The sequence below is a fragment of the Protomyctophum bolini genome (assembly GCF_963924005.1).
Source record: "Protomyctophum bolini genome assembly, chromosome: 17".
NCBI classification, from domain to species: Eukaryota; Metazoa; Chordata; class Actinopteri; order Myctophiformes; family Myctophidae; genus Protomyctophum; species Protomyctophum bolini.
The window spans coordinates 28,079,605-28,101,390 of record NC_137878.1 but is presented as its reverse complement, the minus strand read 5'-3'; the positions used below and the strand labels follow the sequence as shown (position 1 = coordinate 28,101,390).

The window sequence follows — 21,786 nt, the reverse complement described above, 5'->3', positions numbered from 1 at the left end:
ACGTGGAAGGAACATGTTATTCCAACCAGTTTCTTTCCCCTCCATCAGGCACCCCGGCTGGCCAGGGGGAGGTAGTTTAGAGACCAGGATTACTGCTTGTTTTTTTGGGGACACAGGGAGAACATGCAAACTCCACACAGAGTGGAGGGCCCTTTCGCCAACCCCACCTCGGGTGTGGGCACTGATGACGCGGAGGAGAGAGCACGCCCCCAGCGCCCACAACGTCCCCAGCGGGAATCAAACCCAGGGCCTTCTAGCTAGGCTACCGACTCTGCCACCGTGCCCCCGCAAGATGTGTTTTTAAGGCTGTTAAAATAACATGAGAAATATTCCCCTATAGGAGGCTACAGTACCAAGTTGTCCTATATCAATGTGAGACGCTTACTGTAGTTGGTTTGTTTACTGTTGAGTGAGAAAACAATGTTGCACATTAAGCTAATCATCTGGGGACCCCCTGGCCCCTGGGGGACTGGGTCGGCACACAGGTTGAGAACCAGAGGTCCTGGCCTCTGACCAGTCAGACTGCCACACATGCATGTGCAGTTTGTGCACCACTTGGTCTACTCACTGAATGTAGCACCGTGTAGGGGGATATCAGTTTTCTAACCAAACCTGGCAACCCAGTTTTTTACAACTGAAGTTCTGAACTGCAAGGCTTCCTTCACCTCGGCGTTCTTTCCCTCCAATCTGGCAACAACTCGTCCGGCGTGGCGGCGTCAAATCATTTCAATCAGTCTCTCGACAGCAGAGCAGATACATTACACACACAGGGTGCCGACTCCGAGGAGGGGACAGTGGGAAGCTTCAGGTCACACTCACACACAGCATTTTAACATGTCCACCACCAGGTAGAACTGATAACGGCAACACCGGCTGAAATGGGCGACACCAGAGCCGCGATGTCGGGACTCCCCTCCGCCCCTCGCCGGAGGAGAACCATCACGGTCGGCGGCACACATTCGAAACAAGGGGACGGGAGCAGCAGACCGCACGCCGCTGGGGCGGCCGATCACAAAGTGAAAGCAGCAGCAGCCGTGGTGTCCTCCTCCACGACGCAGTCGAGCAACGGGAAGGTGGCGGAGAGGGAGCTGCTGCAGCAGCATCCCAGTCCGGCTACCACCTCACCACGCAGTCCGTGGAAGGAGAGAAGCAACGTGGAAGATATCGCCTCGAGACTAGGGTGAGCCCCTGCTGCTGCTACCGAAAATAGCCGATCTACAAGTTCACAACGCGCGGCATACGCATAGATCAGCTACGTATTTTCGGTGTGAGACAAAGTTGCACGACGACACAAACGGTACGGGCTAAACATTTATGTCAAGAGATTAAGAGAACATGATCCATCATCATAAATCAACAGCAATATGGTTCCCTTGATAAGATCGCTTTATTCTGCACGCAAATCATGGTTTCATGAACTAGGCTTGCACTTTGACAGTGAGCAAATCTTTCCGTACGCTGTGGTAAATTACACTTTATTAGGGCTTGTTCTTCTGAAATCCGAAGCTATTGTCCAAATATATATTTGGCGGCTGGCCTAATGGTGTGTGAAGATTTGTTGGAAACCGAATTGATCTCGCTCCACCTGCAAAACCTTGGTTGCAACTTGTTCAGCTATGGACCAGAGCTACAACTTGTTGTGAGTTGCTTCTGATTAAATTGTTATTCACTGTACTAGTCTGGACCTTGGGAGCCCTGGATTGAGGTAAATTAGAGCCTCATGTCATGTATTCCCAGATTTCCCACCCAGTCCTGATTTGAACCTGCAGCCTCCCATGTTGTGTGTGTGTGTGTGTGTGTGTGTGCGCAACACAACACTACCAGGATGTTTAAATAAGTGGAGTGGACTGCTATGTACTCTTAAATCAGAATAGATCAACCATGTGTTTGTGTTTGTGTGTAGACCTGTTTCCAGTTCAGACTGCAGTTATGGAAAATTGGAAATGTCATCCATGTTTAGTTTTCTTGATGACCCTTTGCTGGAGGGTTAAAATTCTAGTTGAAATAATCCAAGTTGTCAAGTCACTTTTATTTATAAAGCACTTGTAAAATCAAGCAAAGGCTGACCAAAGTGCTGTACTGCAATCAAATTAAAAATAGATTACTGTGGTGTCCCACAGTCCAGTATTCTGTCCATGTAAAATACATAATTCTGGGAACTAGACCCTTAATGGTAGATAATGAAATCCTTTATTTGCTGACTAATACTATGCTGACTAATGTTCAATAGCTCAACATAAATCCATGTAGGATTAACAGTACAGTGTAATGTAGTCTTGTCTATAAACTGTCAGCACAAATACTTACTTTGTTTAGTTAAGGAGACACTGATGACAAATCACACCCCAGCCAAAACAGTGCTGTTATGCATGTACTGGACATCGTAACCAGCAGTGTAGAAATATATTGTTTTAGATATAGGTTAGGGATGATAAGTCTACAACTTACTGTCAGAAATGTAATGCAATACGATTTCTTGTCGGAGAGAGTCAGACAAGATTATTTTATGATAAAATATGAAGTACAGGGTGTGCGACTGCGTTATTTGGGTATTTTACCATGCCACTGAGGTGATCACTTTATGCAGGCTAGCTATGAATGCAAATAGTCTGGACAGAATTTGTAATGTCCAAAACCTTTGCGAATGCAAAATGGTCCTGCCCCACCCTCCTGACCTGTGTACAACACGTTGCGAAACAGCAGTGTCATATTTCATAATTTCTCGGTTGTTTGTTGCCTACATTTCCATTGGCACGTACGTCTCCGAAACTCGTCTCCTAACAGCTGTCAAATGGAGAGAAGCCACATGAAGTCTAACCACATTAACTAACCCCCATGTCCCTATGTTGGTTCTGGTCCCTTATCAATGTGCCTGGAGCTGGGGTTACCCACAGGGTGAGGAGCGTTGAATGGACAGGCGTAGCCTCATCTGCCAGTGAGCCAGTAGTATGGTACAATAGTAAATAGGGTTTAAAGATTACACAAAATCACACAAACCCCTGAGTCTTGTCTGTCTGTGTCTCTGACATGATTGACATCTGACCTTCCATTTATCTCCTCATTTTCATTTTTCTCTCCTCATTGCACCTCCCCTCCTCCTTCCAACATTCTATCATCTCATTGCTCCTCTTTCGTCCTTCACCAACCATTCCCTAACTTTTCTCCTATACTCCTTCTTTCCCATCTTCTTTCTGTTATTTGTCTACACTTTAGAAAAAAGTGACACAGGAATAATGGAGAGACAGGAAGCTGAGGTCAGGAAGGTACAAGGACATGAAACATGGGTCTCCAGAGTCCGGCAGTCAGCCATAATCAAATCGAATAAATGATATGTGGTCAAGGGCTCCTCAAGGCAATAGCCGGTCACCTGCTGGCACGTCATTTGATAGTCTAACGCTAACACTGTGCCAAAGTTCACACAGTCAGTTTAGTGGAGAGATTTAGTACACCGAGAGAGGGGAAAAAATCGGTATGATTCTGAACCTTCAACGTGTGTGTGTGTGTGTGTGTGTGTGCACATTGGCCAAAACGATTTTATCGCATGAAATGAATGTAAGCCAATTATGTTCTAAAAGGTTTACCAAATCTGTGTGTGTGTGTGTGTGTGTGTGTGCGTGTGTGTGCCTGTAGCTGTCATGTCCTTCAAGAGTCCCTCCTCAGCTCCACCAGTGGTTACAGCAACTACAGAGGGATCCTCAACTGGTGTGTTGTTATGCTGGTGAGTAGTACAACCACCCACCACTGCGGCACATTGACGTTGGCCCTTCTTTCACGCCCCTAGTATGTGAGTCGCAGATGTGCCAAAACTGTGAATTCTAAGAGATGTTGAAACCTTCCCCCTCTGCCATTTGCCCTCATTCTCACACTGTATTCCATGGAGTGGGGGTGCATACTTAGTTTAGACTAGTCATTAGTTAGACATGGGTTAAGGTTATACTGTATAGTGAGTAGTATTGACTCACAAACCAACAGGAACAGTGACTCATACATTGTCACCTCCTCTCCTTCACACACACGCACACACACACACACACACACACACACACACACACACACACACACACACAGTTTCTTCTGGGTTTCACTAGTGTTGATAAAGTTGTGATGCAACATGCTGTGTTTGATGTTTAATCTGATATTGATAGCTTGCTTGTGACACACACACACACACACACACACACACACTTAAACCTGTGTGCATCTTATCACTGTGAGATGTCTGATAATTAACTATCAAAATATCTGCCTGCATTGGGGCAGTTAACAGTTATTCAAACACTGACAGCATTACCATTAATTTTAAATTCCAGTTCTACCATTTCAGATAAGGTTTGACAGAGTTGTCACATTTTCACTGGCTTGATACATTGACTTTGTTGACATACAGTGAACGTCATTGTCATAAATAAAGTGAACCTGTCTGTTTAGCTGTACTGTGCCAGTGCAGATCTTACAGACTTAGGGCCGATTCATACTCCTATTTTATCACTGTTTCGGCGCTGTAGTGCCGAAATGATTTCGGCTCGTCAGAAATTTTCAGTAGCACCGAAGAGGCGACTTTAGGACGGTACCCGCCCCCCCCCCCCCCCCCCCCCCCCCGAACCTCAAATGACGTCACGTTGTAGGCTCTACAGCGCCGAACCGACTTTTATTCGGCTCTAAAATAGGAGTATGAATCGGCCCTTATACTGTAACTGGCAGTGAAAATATGCATCTATCCACACAGCAAGATGCAGGGCCTTGCTTTTTCCTGTAAATTGCACATAGAATCTTGGAATATGGGGTTTACTTTGTTGTGGCATAGCCAACCAGGCTTTCATTTTCATCTGCGCAAAAAATGAAAGCCTGGGGAAACGCATTGGCCGCTCTGGTCTAGAAGTGGGAGTCAACTCTTCCGGTTGGGCGTCACTCCAAATTATGTGACATAGTGCTGCACTAGGAGGGAGAGGAGTGACTGGGGCTGACAGACAGATCGGTGAACCAATCAGGGCGTGTGCAAATCTCAGCCACGACCCGCCCCCTCTAGACCAGAAACCTAACACATTAGCTCAGGCTAGTTGTGGCATGATAAATGTTGAGCCAACCAGCATGGATGGAGAGTACCAAAATGTCAATATGCTGAGAAGTTAAGAGCTGACAGCAAACATTATTTCCCTAGTCTGTTGAGTGGAGCTCTTCCCTGAAATATTTTAAAGCTTTGCTACTAGTCCAGTCTCTATAGTCAGACTTTGCTTGGTAATGGTCATGCAGCTTCAGTGGCCTATTGCCAAGCAGATCTGGATCTCTACCAGAGTTTTGCAATTCTTCTGTCCAACTTCAGGACAGTAGGGCACTGGGACAGGGGTTATTTAAGCCAGACAGTCCTCTATTGGAGCTAAAATAAGGGTCCCGACTCCCAAGCATTAGGCTTATTGTGTTCCTTTATGTGCTTCCTTGCTTTCTGTATGACATGCAACATGACATGACATGAGTTCTGTTCCTTAACCTCATCCTCCTAGCCATTTAGGGGTAGATAACAAGTCACGATGCTAATATGACCAGGAATTAAAACACATGCTCTACTTTTACTAGTAGTGTACACTGAAAAAAGATCAAGAGCATCAGGAATTAGGGATCAGTGAAAAGGGCAACCTCAAATTATTACATGGTTGATCATTTAGTTTAGACATTATCGGTATATTTATTTGTAGTACAGATGTATTAGTTGCCATATATAGATCTATCCAGCCTCCTGCATGACTCTGAAACAGAGCTGTATTTGTACTCACTGAAACCTTTACTCCAGTGATGTCACTGGAGTAAAAGTGAATGCAAAAACTTCAGCCCTTAATTCGTGTTTCTTAACTGGTGCCCTCGGTGGGTGGTGGCACATCATCCTTCAGTTCACAGTTTACAGCACAAGAAGGGCCATAAAAATAAATGTAATCTGTGCGACCTTGATCATCACACCATTGGTTCTCCTATGTGATAAAACTAGAGTCTAGACTTTGAACTTTGGTATACAATCTAATCTTGAACTTTATGCTTTGTTTTGTCTCAGGTGCTCAGCAATGCACGCCTCTTCTTGGAGAACCTTATAAAGTGAGTATTATTGTGTCAAAGCTACCGCTATATGTTTATCTCCCATCTTTCCTATCGCCACTCTCCCCATCCTATTCTAAACTCCTCTCCTAGACTACTTATATCATGTACTTTAATGTTATATTCTACACTTAAAGGGATATTACATATGTTACATATGTTTGTAACTTCAAACTCCATTTTAACCATGATGTGCTCATTGAAAACACCCGTCCTTGGTTCTCTATAGTTACCGATATTGGTTTTTTTGTGGCTTTTGCCTTTATTTTTTTATTTTTTGTAGATGGATAGATTGAAAGTGGGTTGACAGGAAATGGGGGGGGGGGGGGGGGGGGTATGCAGTAAAGGCCGTCGGGGTCAGGAGTCGAACTCGCACTGCCAGACTGGATTACCAGCCTAGGTGCCTGGACCCCTGAGCCATGGCCCAGTCCAGACTTTTTTTTTTAATGTTTATTTTATTTGTAAGTGAAATATCCCTTTAAATCTGTCTCTGTGGTATCAATATTCTGAAAGCCTCCTTAACAACAGCTTCCAGAACTCCCCTTTGCCCTCTCTCCTCCCAGGTATGGGATCTTGGTTGACCCCATCCAAGTAGTCTCTCTCTTCTTAAAGGACCCCTATAGCTGGCCGGCAGCTTGCCTGATCATAGGTATGGAACACTTGCTTTGATGCCTCTGTATTTCCCAAATGAACAATGTTTCACAGGGCATGATTTACATCTGTAGGTCCATGTCTGATAACTTCTGACAAACGTTTTTTTATGTTATGTTTATTGTGGGGCGCTAGCCCCTCCTATACACAGTTTTAATGTTCGTCTTTAGTTCAAAGTTTGTTTAGTAAATTAGATATATTTTCGGCCTATTCGGGCCGAAACCGAATAGGCCGAAAATGCATTTTTAGCCATTTTCTGCCGAATATGTTCTGCGGCCGAATATTCCGTGCATCACTACTCTTTATTGTTAATGGCATTTAATGTTTGTGTTGGCACCATTTGTTTTAAATCACCTAATCAACACAAGTTAGACTTTAATATATTAGCGCCCCTCACTTCACACAGGTGTGATTGTTTTTTAATGTGTGGAATAAAGAAAAAAACATTTTGATTGTCGGTCCAGCAAAGCTCAAAAATTCTTGGAGCCAGCCATCTCATTCAAGGTTGGAAACGACGCGATTGCTGCCTGATAGACATGACGGGGAAATGGCAAACGTTATGCAACAGGTGTTGTCTATTGTCAAAGACTGCAAAATCCTTAAGATGTTCAGTTCAGTTCAGTTTTATTTTGGTCATAAAAAAATGTTTGTATTCATTTCGTCGAGTTTTTTTTTCTCTTTTTTTTGTAGAGACCAAAAGGGTTTAGGCTGAAGCCAATGGCTTGTTGTGCCTATCCCAGGGGGGGAGTGGGGGACATAAAACTGACAGAGAAACAAACCGAAGAGAGAAAAAACCAAAAAAATCATGAAATCAGGTCAATCAGGTTCTGCCTTGTACACTACTACAGTACACTGGATTTAACAGATGCTTAAAACATAGAATTTGGTGTTTCATCTCAATGCTAGATTGGATCATTTTCACAGCTAGTGTTCATTCAACCTGTATTTAGGCTGATGTGACAGGAGGGCTGTATCTCAGTGACAATCTTTTTTTACCCACACAGTTATGGGTCCACACCGAGAATGATGGTAATGTGAGCATCCACAAAGATTTAAGATGACGTGTAAAGTTGCAAACTTGAATGCGAGTGTGTTGAATTGCCCTGTACTGGGATTCTGATTGGCTGTCAGTGTTTCTATTGTTCATCAGATTTCTTTGAAAGTGATTCCAATGATATCATTTGCCAGTGTTGTTGTCATTATACTTGTGGTGTGGACGCTGCCATTCATTTTAAGTTATATTAGAGCGATTTGTAAAATGATATAGTTACCGACCGTTATGCTTATCGTTCTTGGTGTGGACAGCCCTTTACAGTACACACAATAAAGCCATAAATGTGCCTAAAACTGTACCAAAATAGGATGATGCATAACATTCATAAGCATAAGGTCTTTTCACATGGTGTGAGGCCATTAAGCCGTTGGTTAGACATACCAACAGTCCTACTGTCATTAGTCAGACGCAGTTTAAAATCACCCGTGGCTCCTGCTGCGGGTTAAAACTAACCCGTGCTGCAGGTAAAAAAATCACCTGTGGCTCCTGACATGGTTAAAACTAACCCGTGCTGCAGGTAAAAAAATCACCTGTGGCTCCTGACATGGTTAAAACTAACCCGTGGCGGGTTAAACATCACCTGTGGCGTGCGGTTAGGGTTATGTTAGGGATTTTGGTAGGATTTCGGACTAATGCCTGTCGGACTGTTAGTACGTCGGAACAAACACAGGCACCAGTTTAGCCTGCATACTCTCTTGGTTCCATGCCATGGGATCATATGAATAGATGCGTGAATATGCTTCGCATAGAAAAAAAACACAATTCAACTTGGCAGGTGTACCTGCCCACTCGCCTCTCATAGAAAAAATCAGGTGGGCAAGAGCACTGGATATTATAATATCCATTATCCGGTGTTACTATGGAATGAATATACTCAGTCATAATTATGACAAAATACTTGTAAACCTAGTGGTGAAAATACTGGGCAGTTACAGTTAAGAATGTTGCCTGTAGGTTTTGACATTCAAGTGTGGTGAAGATACGTGGTGAAAATACTGGGCAGTTACAGTTAAGAATGTTGCCTCAAGGTTTTGACATTCAAGTACATCTGTTCTCCCACGTTCGGCGGCTATCCTCCACCACTATCTTTATCGTCCTACCATCTGGTTCCCTCCCACTAGGTTAGTTATTAATCTCAACTTGATTGACCCTATTATATAAGGTCTAGGAATGTTGTTCAACAACAAACCAGGAGCACATCTATATTCCCCAGGTTCTATGTTCCCCTTTTATCTAACCCTAAGGTAAGTGGGGAACATGGGGATGACGCCAACGAACCCCACACAACCAGGATGATAAGGACTGTTGCATTTCTTTTTAAGATAAAGTTTTTAAATGACTGCATTAAGTGCATTTTAATTGTTTGTGTCACAGTGCTCTGTGGGTGTTCACTACAGAAACTTTACATAACTTTTCTTATACATTACATCGGCATCAGCCTAATACTCAAGATATGATTACAGTGGACTTGTTATGGTCTATGCTGATTCAATGTTTTTGTTTTGTTTTCTCTCTAGGGTCCAATGTGTTCATCATGGCAACTTTGTACTTGGAGAGACGTCTGGCTGTGGTAACATTTCTCAATGATGCTTAATCTTAGCAACAAAAATGGCACAATGCACCACAATGTGATTTGTACATTCCAAGAGTCTACATCAGTAAATTAACACATTCACAATGCTACAATAGTTTGTCTACAATGAAGTATTAAATGAGGCTTCATAGAATATTTAAATGGGATTCCCTTAAAGAAAGTTGGAATAGAGCACACAGAATGGATTAAACTGTGAAATGATTAATTGATCAGAGACTAACGGTAAGGAAAACCTTAAAGGATGTATGTCTGCGAGGTGCCTTAGCGCCTGCACTGTCAAAAACAAATCGTAATACAACATTGTCAATAAAAGCTATTTTCTTTTTTCCTTTTTTTAAAATAAATTATAAAGTAATGATTTGATTACATACAACCCAACAGCGACGATATATTCTATTGATCTGTGCCCTCCATCTCTCTTTCCAGGGTACCATCTCAGAAAAAACAGGATTGGTGCTACACCTCTTTAACCTGACTACCATACTGATGTTTCCCGCAGCTACTGTACTCATATTGACATCCATGACCCCAGGTACACACACACACTTATTATTACTATACTTATATTTTCTTTGACCCTAAAACTGAGCTAAAAGATCTACAAGCCGGGTATTCTCTGTGCACAGACTGCACACACGTTTGGTGTATGTTAAACTATTTTACATGATGCCGTCTCTTGTGCATAAACCCAGGTTCAAGCAATTTGAGTCTGTCTGTCGGTCTGTCTCTCTCTCTCTCTCTCTCTCTCTCTCTCAGTGGGTGGTGTGTCGTCTCTTTTAGTCTACACTGTGCTGTTTCTCAAGCTGTACTCCTACAAAGACACCAACGGGTGGTGCAGAGAAATCAGACATGCCAAGGCCAAGAAACTGACACGCTCCAACTCATGTAAGTATATCCATGCACACACACACTTAGCAGGGGTAAAAATGGAAACACATGCAACACAATTCCAGTATATTGATTGGCAGATGTACCTGCAGTGCACAGACAGTCTAGCTCTAGCATAATAGATTTATTCCATCAGTTGAACTGCAGTCCAGTGTCGCTACTGCCATCTTGTGGTGGAATGCTACATGCACTCACTCAGACCTGCCAGTGGTCCAGATCAGGGGTCCGGTCCTCAGAGTTACTGCAGGGGGGGCCTGCCAAGTCTTTGTGTAATAGGGACTTTATTATTTAAATTTTACATTAACCACTTGAACCCTCTCATCCCTATACTGGGGGAAACATTGGCCGGAAATAGCGTTGTGAGTAGATTGCATCATAATGCAAACAAAGCGGATTCTTCAAATATAGAAACCGTTAAATGGCTGTGTTGCCTATGATAGAACCTGTTGTCATAGGTAATCGATAGGTCACCCATGCCTCCATATGTCAATCAATATGTCATGAATATGATGACCTACAGGGAAGACATACCGACCCCGCCTTGCTTATAGTATATGGGAAGACTAGAATTTCGCCCCCCTTCGGGGGGCTCAATCCTAGTGTCGTTGCAGCGCAATATGGGAAGAAGGAAATTGCGGGAATTGACTCCAATTCATGTTTCAGCTGTGGTTTTAAACTCAGTAGTGTGCCCTGCACACAGCGCACACTCGCAATTGCAGCTGGAGGGCGACGCGACACACACACACACACACACACACACACACACACACACACACACAGCGATGTGTGGATAAATCACTGAGATTTGGGAAATGTGTTCAGAAGTACAACGATTAAGCACGCACAGGCAAATGTCAGAAGCATCTGTTTGGGTTTCCAAACAGGAAGTTGTAAATGTGCTTATTAGACGGAGGCAGCGTGATGCTGGCATCTATTGTGATGCCAGCATCACCACATTTCACATAGAAATATAAGCACCCATTTACTCGCTTAGCGGAGACTGTGGGGTGGTAGAGGACATCTCCCCGGACGCGTGGGTATGTCCAGATAGTTGCCTCGCGGAGGCCTCTTTGTCCAGTGTCCATTCTGGGTCTGGAAACGGCACTTTTTTGAGTGTTGACCCCAATAGAAGGTCTGCTGCTCTGAATTTTACACCTCTCCCGCTTAGCGGAGACTGTGGGGTGGTAGAGGACATCTCCCCGGACGCGTGGGTATGTCCAGATAGTTGCCTCGCGGAGCCGCCTTTTGTCCAGTGTCCAGTCTGGGTCCGGAAACGGTAATTTATTTTGCATTGACCCCAGTAGAAGCTCTGCTGCTCTGAATTTTACACCTCTCTCGCTTAGCGGAGACTGTGGGGTGGTAGAGGACATCTCCCCGGACGCGTGGGTATGTCCAGATAGTTGCCTCGCGGAGGCCTCTTTGTCCAGTGTCCATTCTGGGTCTGGAAACGGCACTTTTTTGAGTGTTGACCCCAATAGAAGGTCTGCTGCTCTGAATTTTACACCTCTCCCGCTTAGTGGAGACTGTGGGGTGGTAGAGGACATCTCCCCGGACGCGTGGGTATGTCCAGATAGTTGCCTCGCGGAGGCCTCTTTGTCCAGTGTCCATTCTGGGTCCGGAAACGGTACATTTTTTTGCATTGACCCCAGTAGAAGCTCTGCTGCTGTGAATGTTACACCTCTCCCGCTTAGCGGAGACTGTGGGGTGGTAGAGGACATCTTCCCAAACGCGTGGGTATGTCCAGATAGTTGCCTGGCGGAGCCGTCTTTTGTCCAGTGTCCACTTTATAAAGTCCATGCACTCCAGTGAATAGCATTTATCCATTTAGATCACTTTTTTATGTTATTTAATTACTTATTTTTACACAGAAACATAATGTGTGTCTTTACAATAACTGTAATGTAATAATAATACTAATAATGTAATGTAAAAATTATTTAATTAACGAATTAAATAACCTTATTTTATTCTGAAAGCAACCGGATGTCTTAAATCTGCTAGCTCTCAGACCGGAAGTTCTAAATTTGCTCATGAGACGGAGCCTTAGACGGAGCCAACTCGCAGGCAGTGCGAGAGGCTGGTTACAGGAATCTATAGGTCACCCGTTTTGGTGTGACACACACGGCTTCCACATTTAGCTTGATACTGGGTGAAAGTGTCCTTCCAAAAATTATTATTTCGCTCGAAATTCTTATTCACAATGACATCGAGTTGAGGTGTTTGTGTTTTAGGGTAATTGTTGCATAAGCGCTATTTCGCACTATTTCTCCCTCCCCTCCCCTGTGTCTGAAGCAGCTAGCATGGAAGCTATATGGATTATGGAAGCTTTCCCTCCGATTGCACACAGCCATGCCGTTATCCACGCGTCCATCCGATTGCTTTTAATGTAAATGTCCCATCCACTGAGCAAAAGCGATATAAGCGCCTTATTCATTCATTCGATTCATTTGGGTGTGGGGCTGTGCAGTGCTGTGGGCAGCCTTTCTGACGGAGGCTCGGAGCTGCTGCTGCTGACGCTGTTCGAGTCGCATGGAGCAGTATAGAGTAGGCGTGGCGCAGCATTAGAAGGGCGCAGCAAATGCACGACATTGAGGGGTAGAAACCATCCCGGTCGCGTGGTTCATCTAACGCGTGTGTCACTGTGAAGGACTGGCCCCATTAAGTGAACGTAGTTGGCGTGTGTGTGTGTGTGTGTGTGTGTGTGTGTGTGTGTGTGTGTGTGTGTGTGTGCAGGCGTGTGTAGTCGGCGGTGGGCTGGCAGGCGAAAATAGCAAAAGCTATACGTGTAATGTAAATTTTTCGGCCCAATCCAAGTATTGACAATGAACAATGTTGATTTAACTAAGGGATTCGCTGAGTGTTTTATTTTGTAAATACAGGGATTTAGAAGAGATAAGCACTAATTTCTCCCCTTCCTTCTTTCTGTTATCCTGCGAGGGGCCTGAAAAGCAAGATGGCTGATTGTGAGACTGAAAAGGAGTGTGGGGGCGGGCCTGGTGGGCCTATGAGAACACAGAGCAGTGTTGCCAGGTTTGCGAATTGTAAGCGAGTTGTAGTGTGTGCAAGTAGCCTGGTTAAAAGGGCTTGTTTCTGCCGCTGTTGGGGCAACAGAACATGTCGACCAGTTCTGTCAACCGCTTTTGGCCATGTGACCAACTTGACAAATGTTAAATTAGATATCGCTTTGTTTGTCCAGAAAGTGTGATTTTGAGATGTATTTGCCATGCAACGAGAGTGAATGGATGGTTCTGTGATCTTGGAGCAGTGAGAGCACACATGCAACAGATGATGATTGACAATATTTGGATGAAGCATGTACAGGTTCTACCAATACTCAACCTGTCTTTAAATATTTGTTTTACCAGTAATGAATATATTTGGTTCTGAACTACACATGGAGTAGAAGTGATGCTGTCTTTAAGTGTGCATGTGTTGTTTTTCCAGGTCCAACTGTAGCTCATTGCAATGGTTCTGCAGTGAGCACTCATGTCTCCTACCCGGGCAACCTCACCTACCGAGGTACGGTAACCATGACAACAGTCTGACAGACCAAGACATGAACAAAAACATTCACTATGCTATTGTGCCAGAGATAAATGTGCAAACCGCTGCACTGATCAGCACCACATTGGTCGTGCACGCCACCAGAAGGCCTATAAGAAGTACCTACTTGAGTTCAGCAGCAACTGTGACAGCATAACATACTGATGTTTTAACATAAAGCCTAAGTTGTATTTACATTGCAGGCATTAGGGTGACACAGTTAACCAGAACAACTTACACCACGACACTTATGCACAGCTGCAGTACAACCTTTGCTTCATCAACAAATTTAACCACTTAAGCCCTATATATATTCTATATAATTAAGTGTAGTATGTTCAAGGTTATTTACTCTCTTGGGAGAAATTTGTCTTGGAGATAAGGACCAGTAGCATATGTGCGAGTGTGTCTAATATGTAGGGGGAAGAGGGAATGTTACTGGTACTTTTTTTTTAAAGACATGGGATTTCAATCCAGAAAGAATACGATCATGACATTACAATTTACAATTTAGGCATTTAGCAGACGCTCTTGATCCAGAGCGACTTACATTTAAGCAAAAACAAAAGCATGTCATACATCACATATATAAAAAGTAGTTATCATGAATCGTGTATAAGCTATACATACTATACTATATATTTTACAATATACATGTGTACTATAAAGTGCTATGACTACATAAAATGCAATTCTAGTGCTGTCTACGTAACGAGGTATAAGTCTGTCTAAAGTACTAAGTCGACATAAAATGCTATCTAAGGGCCTAGGCCAGGGCAATTGCTACGGGCCTAGCCCCTTAGATACGAACTACTACTACTACTGTACATTGAACTACAGTACCTACTGTATGCAGTCACCCCACCAATATGGCGCATATTAACTGTGTGTGTGTGTGTGTGTGTCCGCAGACATGTACTACTTTGTCTTTGCCCCTACTCTCTGCTATCAGCTCAATTTCCCTCGGTCCCGTCGAGTACGAAAGAGATTCCTAATAAGAAGACTATTAGAAATGGTAAGAATGCACAGAATCTCACGCAGCCATGCATATACAAAGAAACACACACATCCATGCACATACACAGAAACACACTCGTGTGTCTTTATCATTTGCTCTCTGTTGCAGCTTTTCTTCACACAGTTGCTGGTGGGTTTAATACAACAGGTAGGTTTAATGAATAAATGATGCGCACACATTCAGTTCATATTACGCATGTTGATTTCTGTATCAATGTTGGTCTGATTACAATACCAGCATGTACAATGTGTACATTACAAACTTCTAAGTGCTGATGACATATTATTTGTATGTATGTTTCAGTGGATGGTGCCTACCATACAGAATTCTATGAAGCCATTCCAGGTGTTCACTCACTCACTCGCACACACTATTTCGGATTGTTATTTACATGATGTATTGTCTTCCCATGTACTGTACAATGATCTAATTTGCACAAATTTCAGATTCGTTTTTGTTATGTTCATGCACTAAGCGTAGACTCATCTGTTGACAATGTTTTACCTCATACCATACCTCTTCTATCTGGGGATGATGATGACTATTGGTGCTTTCACAACATTTACACAATGAGATTTTGTTTTTATAAATAATCATCACTAATAACTACGTGGGTAAAGTCAAATAATAGAACAGTCATTAAGTTCAGAAAATGACATCACTTTACTGTAAAGCAGGCTTTAAAACCAGGAAAAAACAACACGTATGCCATATCACAAACAACAATATTCTAGTCTCATGTCATGTACTGATATTTTGTAATGTTAATAATCACGCCATGTTCTTTAATTGGAACATGTTTGTCTCATCTATAATGTGCTCCTCTCCATCTCTGACAGGAAATGGACTTTTCCAGGATGGTGGAACGCCTGCTGAAACTAGCTGTGAGTAACCATGATGGCGAAAATATATAGTGTAAAGGTGACTAAATCAGGATGAAGAAGACAATCAGCTCCTGGATTCCTTCAAAATAGGAGCTCTGGGGTGCCGGGAAGACATTTTTTTACTCTGTAAAGCCCTGGTGTTAATACACGATAAGTGGCAGCAACTTGATGCTGTTAATACCACCAGATCGACTCCCCATCTAGTTCTAACATTGTGGTTCTGATTATTCCGTCTAAACCCCTTAATCCTGTAAAGGCAGATTTATACTTTGTCATACGACTGTTGATTGCCGAAGATGAATCTGCAAGCTCACGTGTTGCATACATCGTAAATATAGAAGTAAATTGCTCCCTTCTACCTTCTCTCTCCTCTCACCCTCCTCTCCTCCACCTGCAAATCATGCACTACTGTACTCCTAATTTCGTCTCCTGTCATTTACCATATTCCCAATCATTCTTTACGTTTGCCTTTCTTTCTCGGTCCGCCTGTCTTTGTTTTACCTTGCACCTTCCTCTCCTCAAATTGCTTTTCACTCCTCCCCCCCTCTCTTTCCTTTGGTCCCTCTACTAGGTCCCTAACCATTTGATATGGTTAATATTCTTCTATCACTTCTTTCACTCTTCCATGAATTTTGTGGCAGAGCTGATGCAGTTTGGAGACAGGGAGTTCTACAAGGATTGGTGGTGAGTGGAGACAAACAAACACATATTCACTTTCTCACTCTCGCACACAAATGCATATCCACACACGTAAATCTGTTTAAGGGTAAATGTATAAGTAATGTTTACTTTTTTAAGAAGGTAGGAACAGTAGTTAAAATGTCTTTAAACCATGACATGTTTTGTGTCTTTGATGCAGGAACTCTGAGTCTGTCACCTATTTCTGGTCCAACTGGAATATTCCAGTTCACAAGTGGTGTCTGCGGTGAGTACCAGACTCTATACTGTTATTACACTATGAATACTATGGATTGGAAATGGTATGATGGACAGGTCATTGTGTGTGTGTGTGTCACAGGCACTTCTATAAGCCCATGTTGAGGAATGGAGTGAACAAGTTTCTGGCGCAAACTTGTGTCTTCCTGGCTTCTGCATTCTTCCATGAGGTACACTGAGAGAGCATCATATCCCAATGGATTATTTGCTGCACACGTACATAATTATATTTCCTCATTGTATCCTATTGTAATCTGTACGCATATATATATTTGTCTCACTCCCTCCTCCTATCCCTCCGTCTCTTCTCCACTTTACATCCATTTCATCTTCTCTCTTTCTTTCTTTTTAACCAGTTAAAATTATCATTGAGATTTAAAATCTCTTTTCTGTTTGTCTTTCAGTACTTGGTAAGCATTCCTCTGAAGATGTTCAGACTGTGGGCCTTCATGGGTATGATGGCACAGGTGAGTCATGCTGAGCATATCGTTTTTCGTAAATTAACGCCCATACTTGATCATACTACAGCGTCACACAAATGCATCAAAAGTAGCAGATCCACAAGCTCGAAAGCTTGTAGATCTGTTACTTTTGCATTTGCATCCTGAGAAGTAACAGTTTTGGACAGACGATATAATGTATACACAATCCTCTCTCTCTCTCTCTCTCTCACACACACACAACACACACACACACACACACACACACACACACACCTGTTTCTTGATGCTCTCTCTCTCTCTCTCTCTCTCTCTCTCTCAACTAGCTATTATACACAGTCTCAGATGTCTTGTTTATGTACAGTGTTTGCACAAGATTTGCTGTGCACATACACACACTTTGATCTGTAATCTTCTGTTATCTCTGCAGGTTCCTCTGGCCTGGTTTGTGGGTCACTTCCTGACTGGTAACTATGGCAACGCTGCTGTATGGATCTCACTTATCATTGGCCAGCCAGTTGCCATCTTAATGTATGTCCATGACTACTATATACTTCTTTATGAGGCAACTAATGAGGCAACTACGTAATACTGGACACACACACTACAAAACAGAGCAGCATACTACTGGACAGATAACATGAGACACATGCACAAAATAAATATACAAAACCACAACACACTCACACACAGATGCAGGACAATGCAAATCAATGAATGTATAAGTTTAAATTATGGAAAAGGGAAAACCCAGGAGCAGAAAGTGTCTTAAGAGACCCAATCATGTTTGCACTATGTAGAACTAGACCGGAAGATTTTTCATCTTCTCATATCTTTTCATATATTATATTTCGATGTACAGTAGTAGAACAATTTTCATCGTAATTCATTAAAGAACTGCTTTTGGAAGTTCAGGAGTAGTCAATCTCCAGTGTTGAGGCTGATTTATACTAAAAATAGCCGCTCTACAAGCAGATCTGCTATTTTCGACATACTGTAGGACAGAATATAAATTAGTCATTACATTAGCGTAGCCGATCTTAGGATCCACTGTCACCAGCAGGTAGGCTTTGAGCCACCTATTGAACTGCTCCTTGTGGACAGACTCTTGTCATTAGCCATTTTGATTTGCAAGAAGCATTTCTTTCAGACAAGACCTTTTGGTACTAATAATTGAATAATCCCAGGAGAGGCCAATATTTGTGACATACCATTCTTGAATCTTTCTGAGCGCTGAAAAGATGAAAATGTTCTACTCCAAGCAACTGACCGTGAATATAAAGTCAAGATATCAAGAGATGGAAGTCGGGCAATGCTTCCTTCCTTGCAAATGACAGATTTAGAAATGGACAGTCAAGGCTGGAGGAACAACAATAGATCTCAACCAAAAACACTTTATTTTTTAGAAGTACTATGTCAAAGAAGTAGAGAATCTATGTCAATAATAATGTGTTGAGGCTATCTCCAGCTGTGATAAACGTCCCCAACATGTGTTTACATTCCACAAAGAAAATCTTTTGTTTGCAAATATAGTGGTAGCTACTGCACTAGATATTACTGTATATCCTGACTTCTTCCCCTCTTTAATTCCTTATGTTTCTTCTGGATACACATTTGTAACGTTTCCTGCCTTCCTTTCCCAACAAGGAAGGAAAAATATGGTAAACTAGAAAGACAGACTTATGGGGGTGATCACACACACGGACGATAGAACCGCGTCACCAGCTAAACCATTGTTTTTGTACACTCCTCTCACACCATTTTTTTAGCACTTTTTAAAAGTGCATACAAGTTTAAATATTCTGACCTTTTTTTTCTTGTGCAAGGTGCACCGCTCATCTCAGAGCTTTATTAACCAAATGCAGCGGTAGTGCTGGCATCTCCAAAAACGCTTTCTGGCCTGCCCTGCCCAGACTGTGTGATTGGCACCTATGAGAGTGAAATGGTTAGGAAGGGAGGGAATGTTGTGACGAGGGAACAAATGAAGGGGTATACAGGAAACTGTTCTCGTTTCTTAACCACTTAAAGCCTATATAACAACTTTGTTGACTGGGGTCACCCACTGCACTTGGCCCCTTCACTTTTTCCCTCTACAGTACACCAAATGTCTTCACTGGAAATAACCCATCTACAAGCTCACAACTCATCGCCTTGCAAGCTTGTAGATCTGCTATTTTCAGCAAATGTTTGTGATATTTTTTGTGAATATTTTCTTATGTCATGGCAAGAATAGGGACACTAGGGTTCATGTGGTAAAACCTGAAAATGATCAATGCAAGCAACAGTGAATCACAATACAGGTGTTACCTAGAGTTACCAGATTGATTTTATTTTCAACTTTGTATGGTTTTGCTGCTATGGCTGTGGTAATATTCAGCTGTCCTTAAATGATTATACCTTATGTCATATAGCCTATATATGTATTGTATGTTTGCTCAATTATTTAATTTAAGCCAAAACTTGTGATTTGAGCCAGGGTAATATTGGTGTTGATTTACGTCTGTAGAAATATTCGTTTATGCACTTTAAACATAATGTATGCTCTTGTCACAAGCAATATAATATTTCTATTAATATATTCTGTAAGTCATGTTAAGACATTTTCATTTTTGGCATGAGTTGTCTTCTGCATATTTTACTTGCTTATGTTGCTGCTTTGTCATATTCTGCAAATGATAAGGTATTCCTTTTCAACCGTTTCCAAATAAGTTGGGTAAGACCATTTTGTCAAGTAAAAGTCTAATCAGTTGAATCCACTTCCTGATATACTGTATGTGTTCATCCCTTTTGTCAATTGGTTATCAATGATTGAGAGAAATGCATAATAGGAAGATAAGTTGTAGGAGACTAGTTTTTCATAATCAATTGACCCAGTGCACCATTCCAACTAGGGTTCCAGTCAAATGCTTGGCAACGTTAAATCGTCATCGCTTAATTTCAGTGGGTGAAATGTTTTTCCTTTCCATTAGTATGACCTTTCATTGCAAGCAGTGCAAGTATCTTTGACCCAAACATCGGCCAACTGAAGTGTCAGCTCTGTAATCTATCTGCATGTGTCTGCAAGAAGTGTTTCAATCACTCTTGGTGGTTAGTCCTCTAGCACAGAACATGTGGAAATGTATTCAGAAGTAAGCATCTGTGCATAGAGATGTTTGTTGACTTACTGCAGCTTCACAGTAACAATTGTGTAGCTGTGTTTACCGTTAGTTACAATCATTTAATTCAACAGTTGGATTTGCTCCTATACCAAAAACTGGTCCCATGGCATGTTCAGTATAGGTTGGTTGGCACAACTATTTGATCCACTATGAAATGTTTCTTGCTTGGCTAGAAAGGCTTTTCAAACTCGTCTAAAGCCATTTGATGGCTCCAAGGAGGTGGTCAAATGTTCGATGCCGCCGCTTCTCTAATTTCACCTTCCCCACCTATGTAATGGTGCGAACTGTGAAGAACTGATTCCTTCTAGCCTACAGTGTATACTTCATCATGCCGCTATGTACTGTATGTGTGCTGCTGACCACATAAGTATTTACTGAATCAGTCCCGTTTCACAATTACCGTTGCATCGGCTCGTTGCCTACTCAACAGAGCATCTCATTTATTTTCTTCATTACTTTTTTCAGTGTGAAGTGAATTAGATTAGACAACTGGGGAAATTACCTCCAAGCTAGAAAGATAGATGGACAGGCCGACAGGGACGTATCACCAGAGCCTGAACTGAGAGAATGAAGCCTGCCCTGCAGGACTGTCATGGGAACTCTGTTCTCACTTGTGGGTCAGACTTCCCTTCTCTCTGTGACTCTGTGTGCTGTTGCACAAGGTATGAGAAGCACTGGCTTTGATGCTGTGTTTGAAATGAAGATTTACATTTGCCTTTCAGGGAAGTCTGTGTATGTATTGTACTTTTTTTTCCCCTCTCTAAAATTCATGTGACCTTGACGAAATGTTAAGAATGTATAAATCTTATTTGTTCATCTGTTGTATAAAGAAAGTGAAGAACTGAAACATAAAATGTTTTGACAGAGGGAAATTATTTTTAAAAGCTTTCCAAATGGAATAATGTTTGATAAACCTTGTTTATATTCTACAAAATAAATTGACTTGGCTCTTTTTCACACTGCCTGCTGAAAGTATTGTATTAACAGAATGTAATTAGAGAGATGAAGCCGGTACTCACTACATATTGGATTCGTTGTGTTTTCAGTCATTTAACTACTTAAACCAGTGATACTCAACCTCAGGCCTGCGGGCCACATCAGGCCAGTGGGACCATTATGACCAATGAAAATCTAAAAAAAAAGAAGAAAAAAAAATCTGGAAAATGAAATAAAAATAAATAAATCTGAATGAAGTTATCTTTAATTACATTATTATAAGTAATACTATTAGTTGTACTATTACTCGAACGAAAATAAAAGCTTGGGGGGGGGGGGATGCAATGCAAATGAAAGACATATACTGTGTATCCCTATTCCGACATAATTTTATAGCTAAACGGACAGAATTCTATTTTATTTGAATGATGAAACCCAGCTGCCATTAATAGTTGGAAATGGAAATTGTAATTGCGGAAATGGTGGAAATGGAAATTATGGAAATTGAGGAAATTGCGGAAATTGCTCTTCACTTATAGCTATCTATTTTCAGGTAGATTGTTTTATTTTACTCAGTCAGACATATCACTACTCATTTTTTTT

At 42.1% G+C, this 21,786-nt stretch overlaps 1 protein-coding gene across 1 annotated transcript; it reads left to right on the top strand.

The window, feature by feature from the left end:
• The first annotated feature begins 731 nt into the window (after positions 1-731).
• dgat1a (diacylglycerol O-acyltransferase 1a) lies at positions 732-21,187 on the top strand. The gene is made up of 17 exons (XM_080787468.1): positions 732-1,180; positions 3,631-3,718; positions 6,041-6,081; positions 6,645-6,730; positions 9,304-9,356; positions 9,807-9,912; positions 10,137-10,265; positions 13,713-13,787; positions 14,723-14,826; positions 14,938-14,976; positions 15,133-15,174; positions 15,669-15,713; positions 16,285-16,397; positions 16,573-16,638; positions 16,732-16,819; positions 17,054-17,116; positions 17,520-21,187. Exons 1-17 carry the CDS (start codon positions 879-881, stop codon positions 17,676-17,678), a joined length of 1,599 nt encoding a protein of 532 aa, XP_080643594.1. The 5' UTR covers positions 732-878; the 3' UTR covers positions 17,679-21,187.
• The last annotated feature ends 599 nt before the right edge of the window (positions 21,188-21,786 follow it).

Excerpts from the sequence above, each read along its gene's own strand:
- dgat1a (XM_080787468.1), top strand. The coding sequence starts at position 879 with ATGGGCGACACCAGAGCCGCGATGTCGGGACTCCCCTCCGCCCCTCGC. Across the intron at positions 13,788-14,722 it reads GGGCAACCTCACCTACCGAG|ACATGTACTACTTTGTCTTT; the intron begins GTACGGTAACCA and ends GTGTGTCCGCAG. Across the intron at positions 17,117-17,519 it reads TCATGGGTATGATGGCACAG|GTTCCTCTGGCCTGGTTTGT; the intron begins GTGAGTCATGCT and ends TTATCTCTGCAG.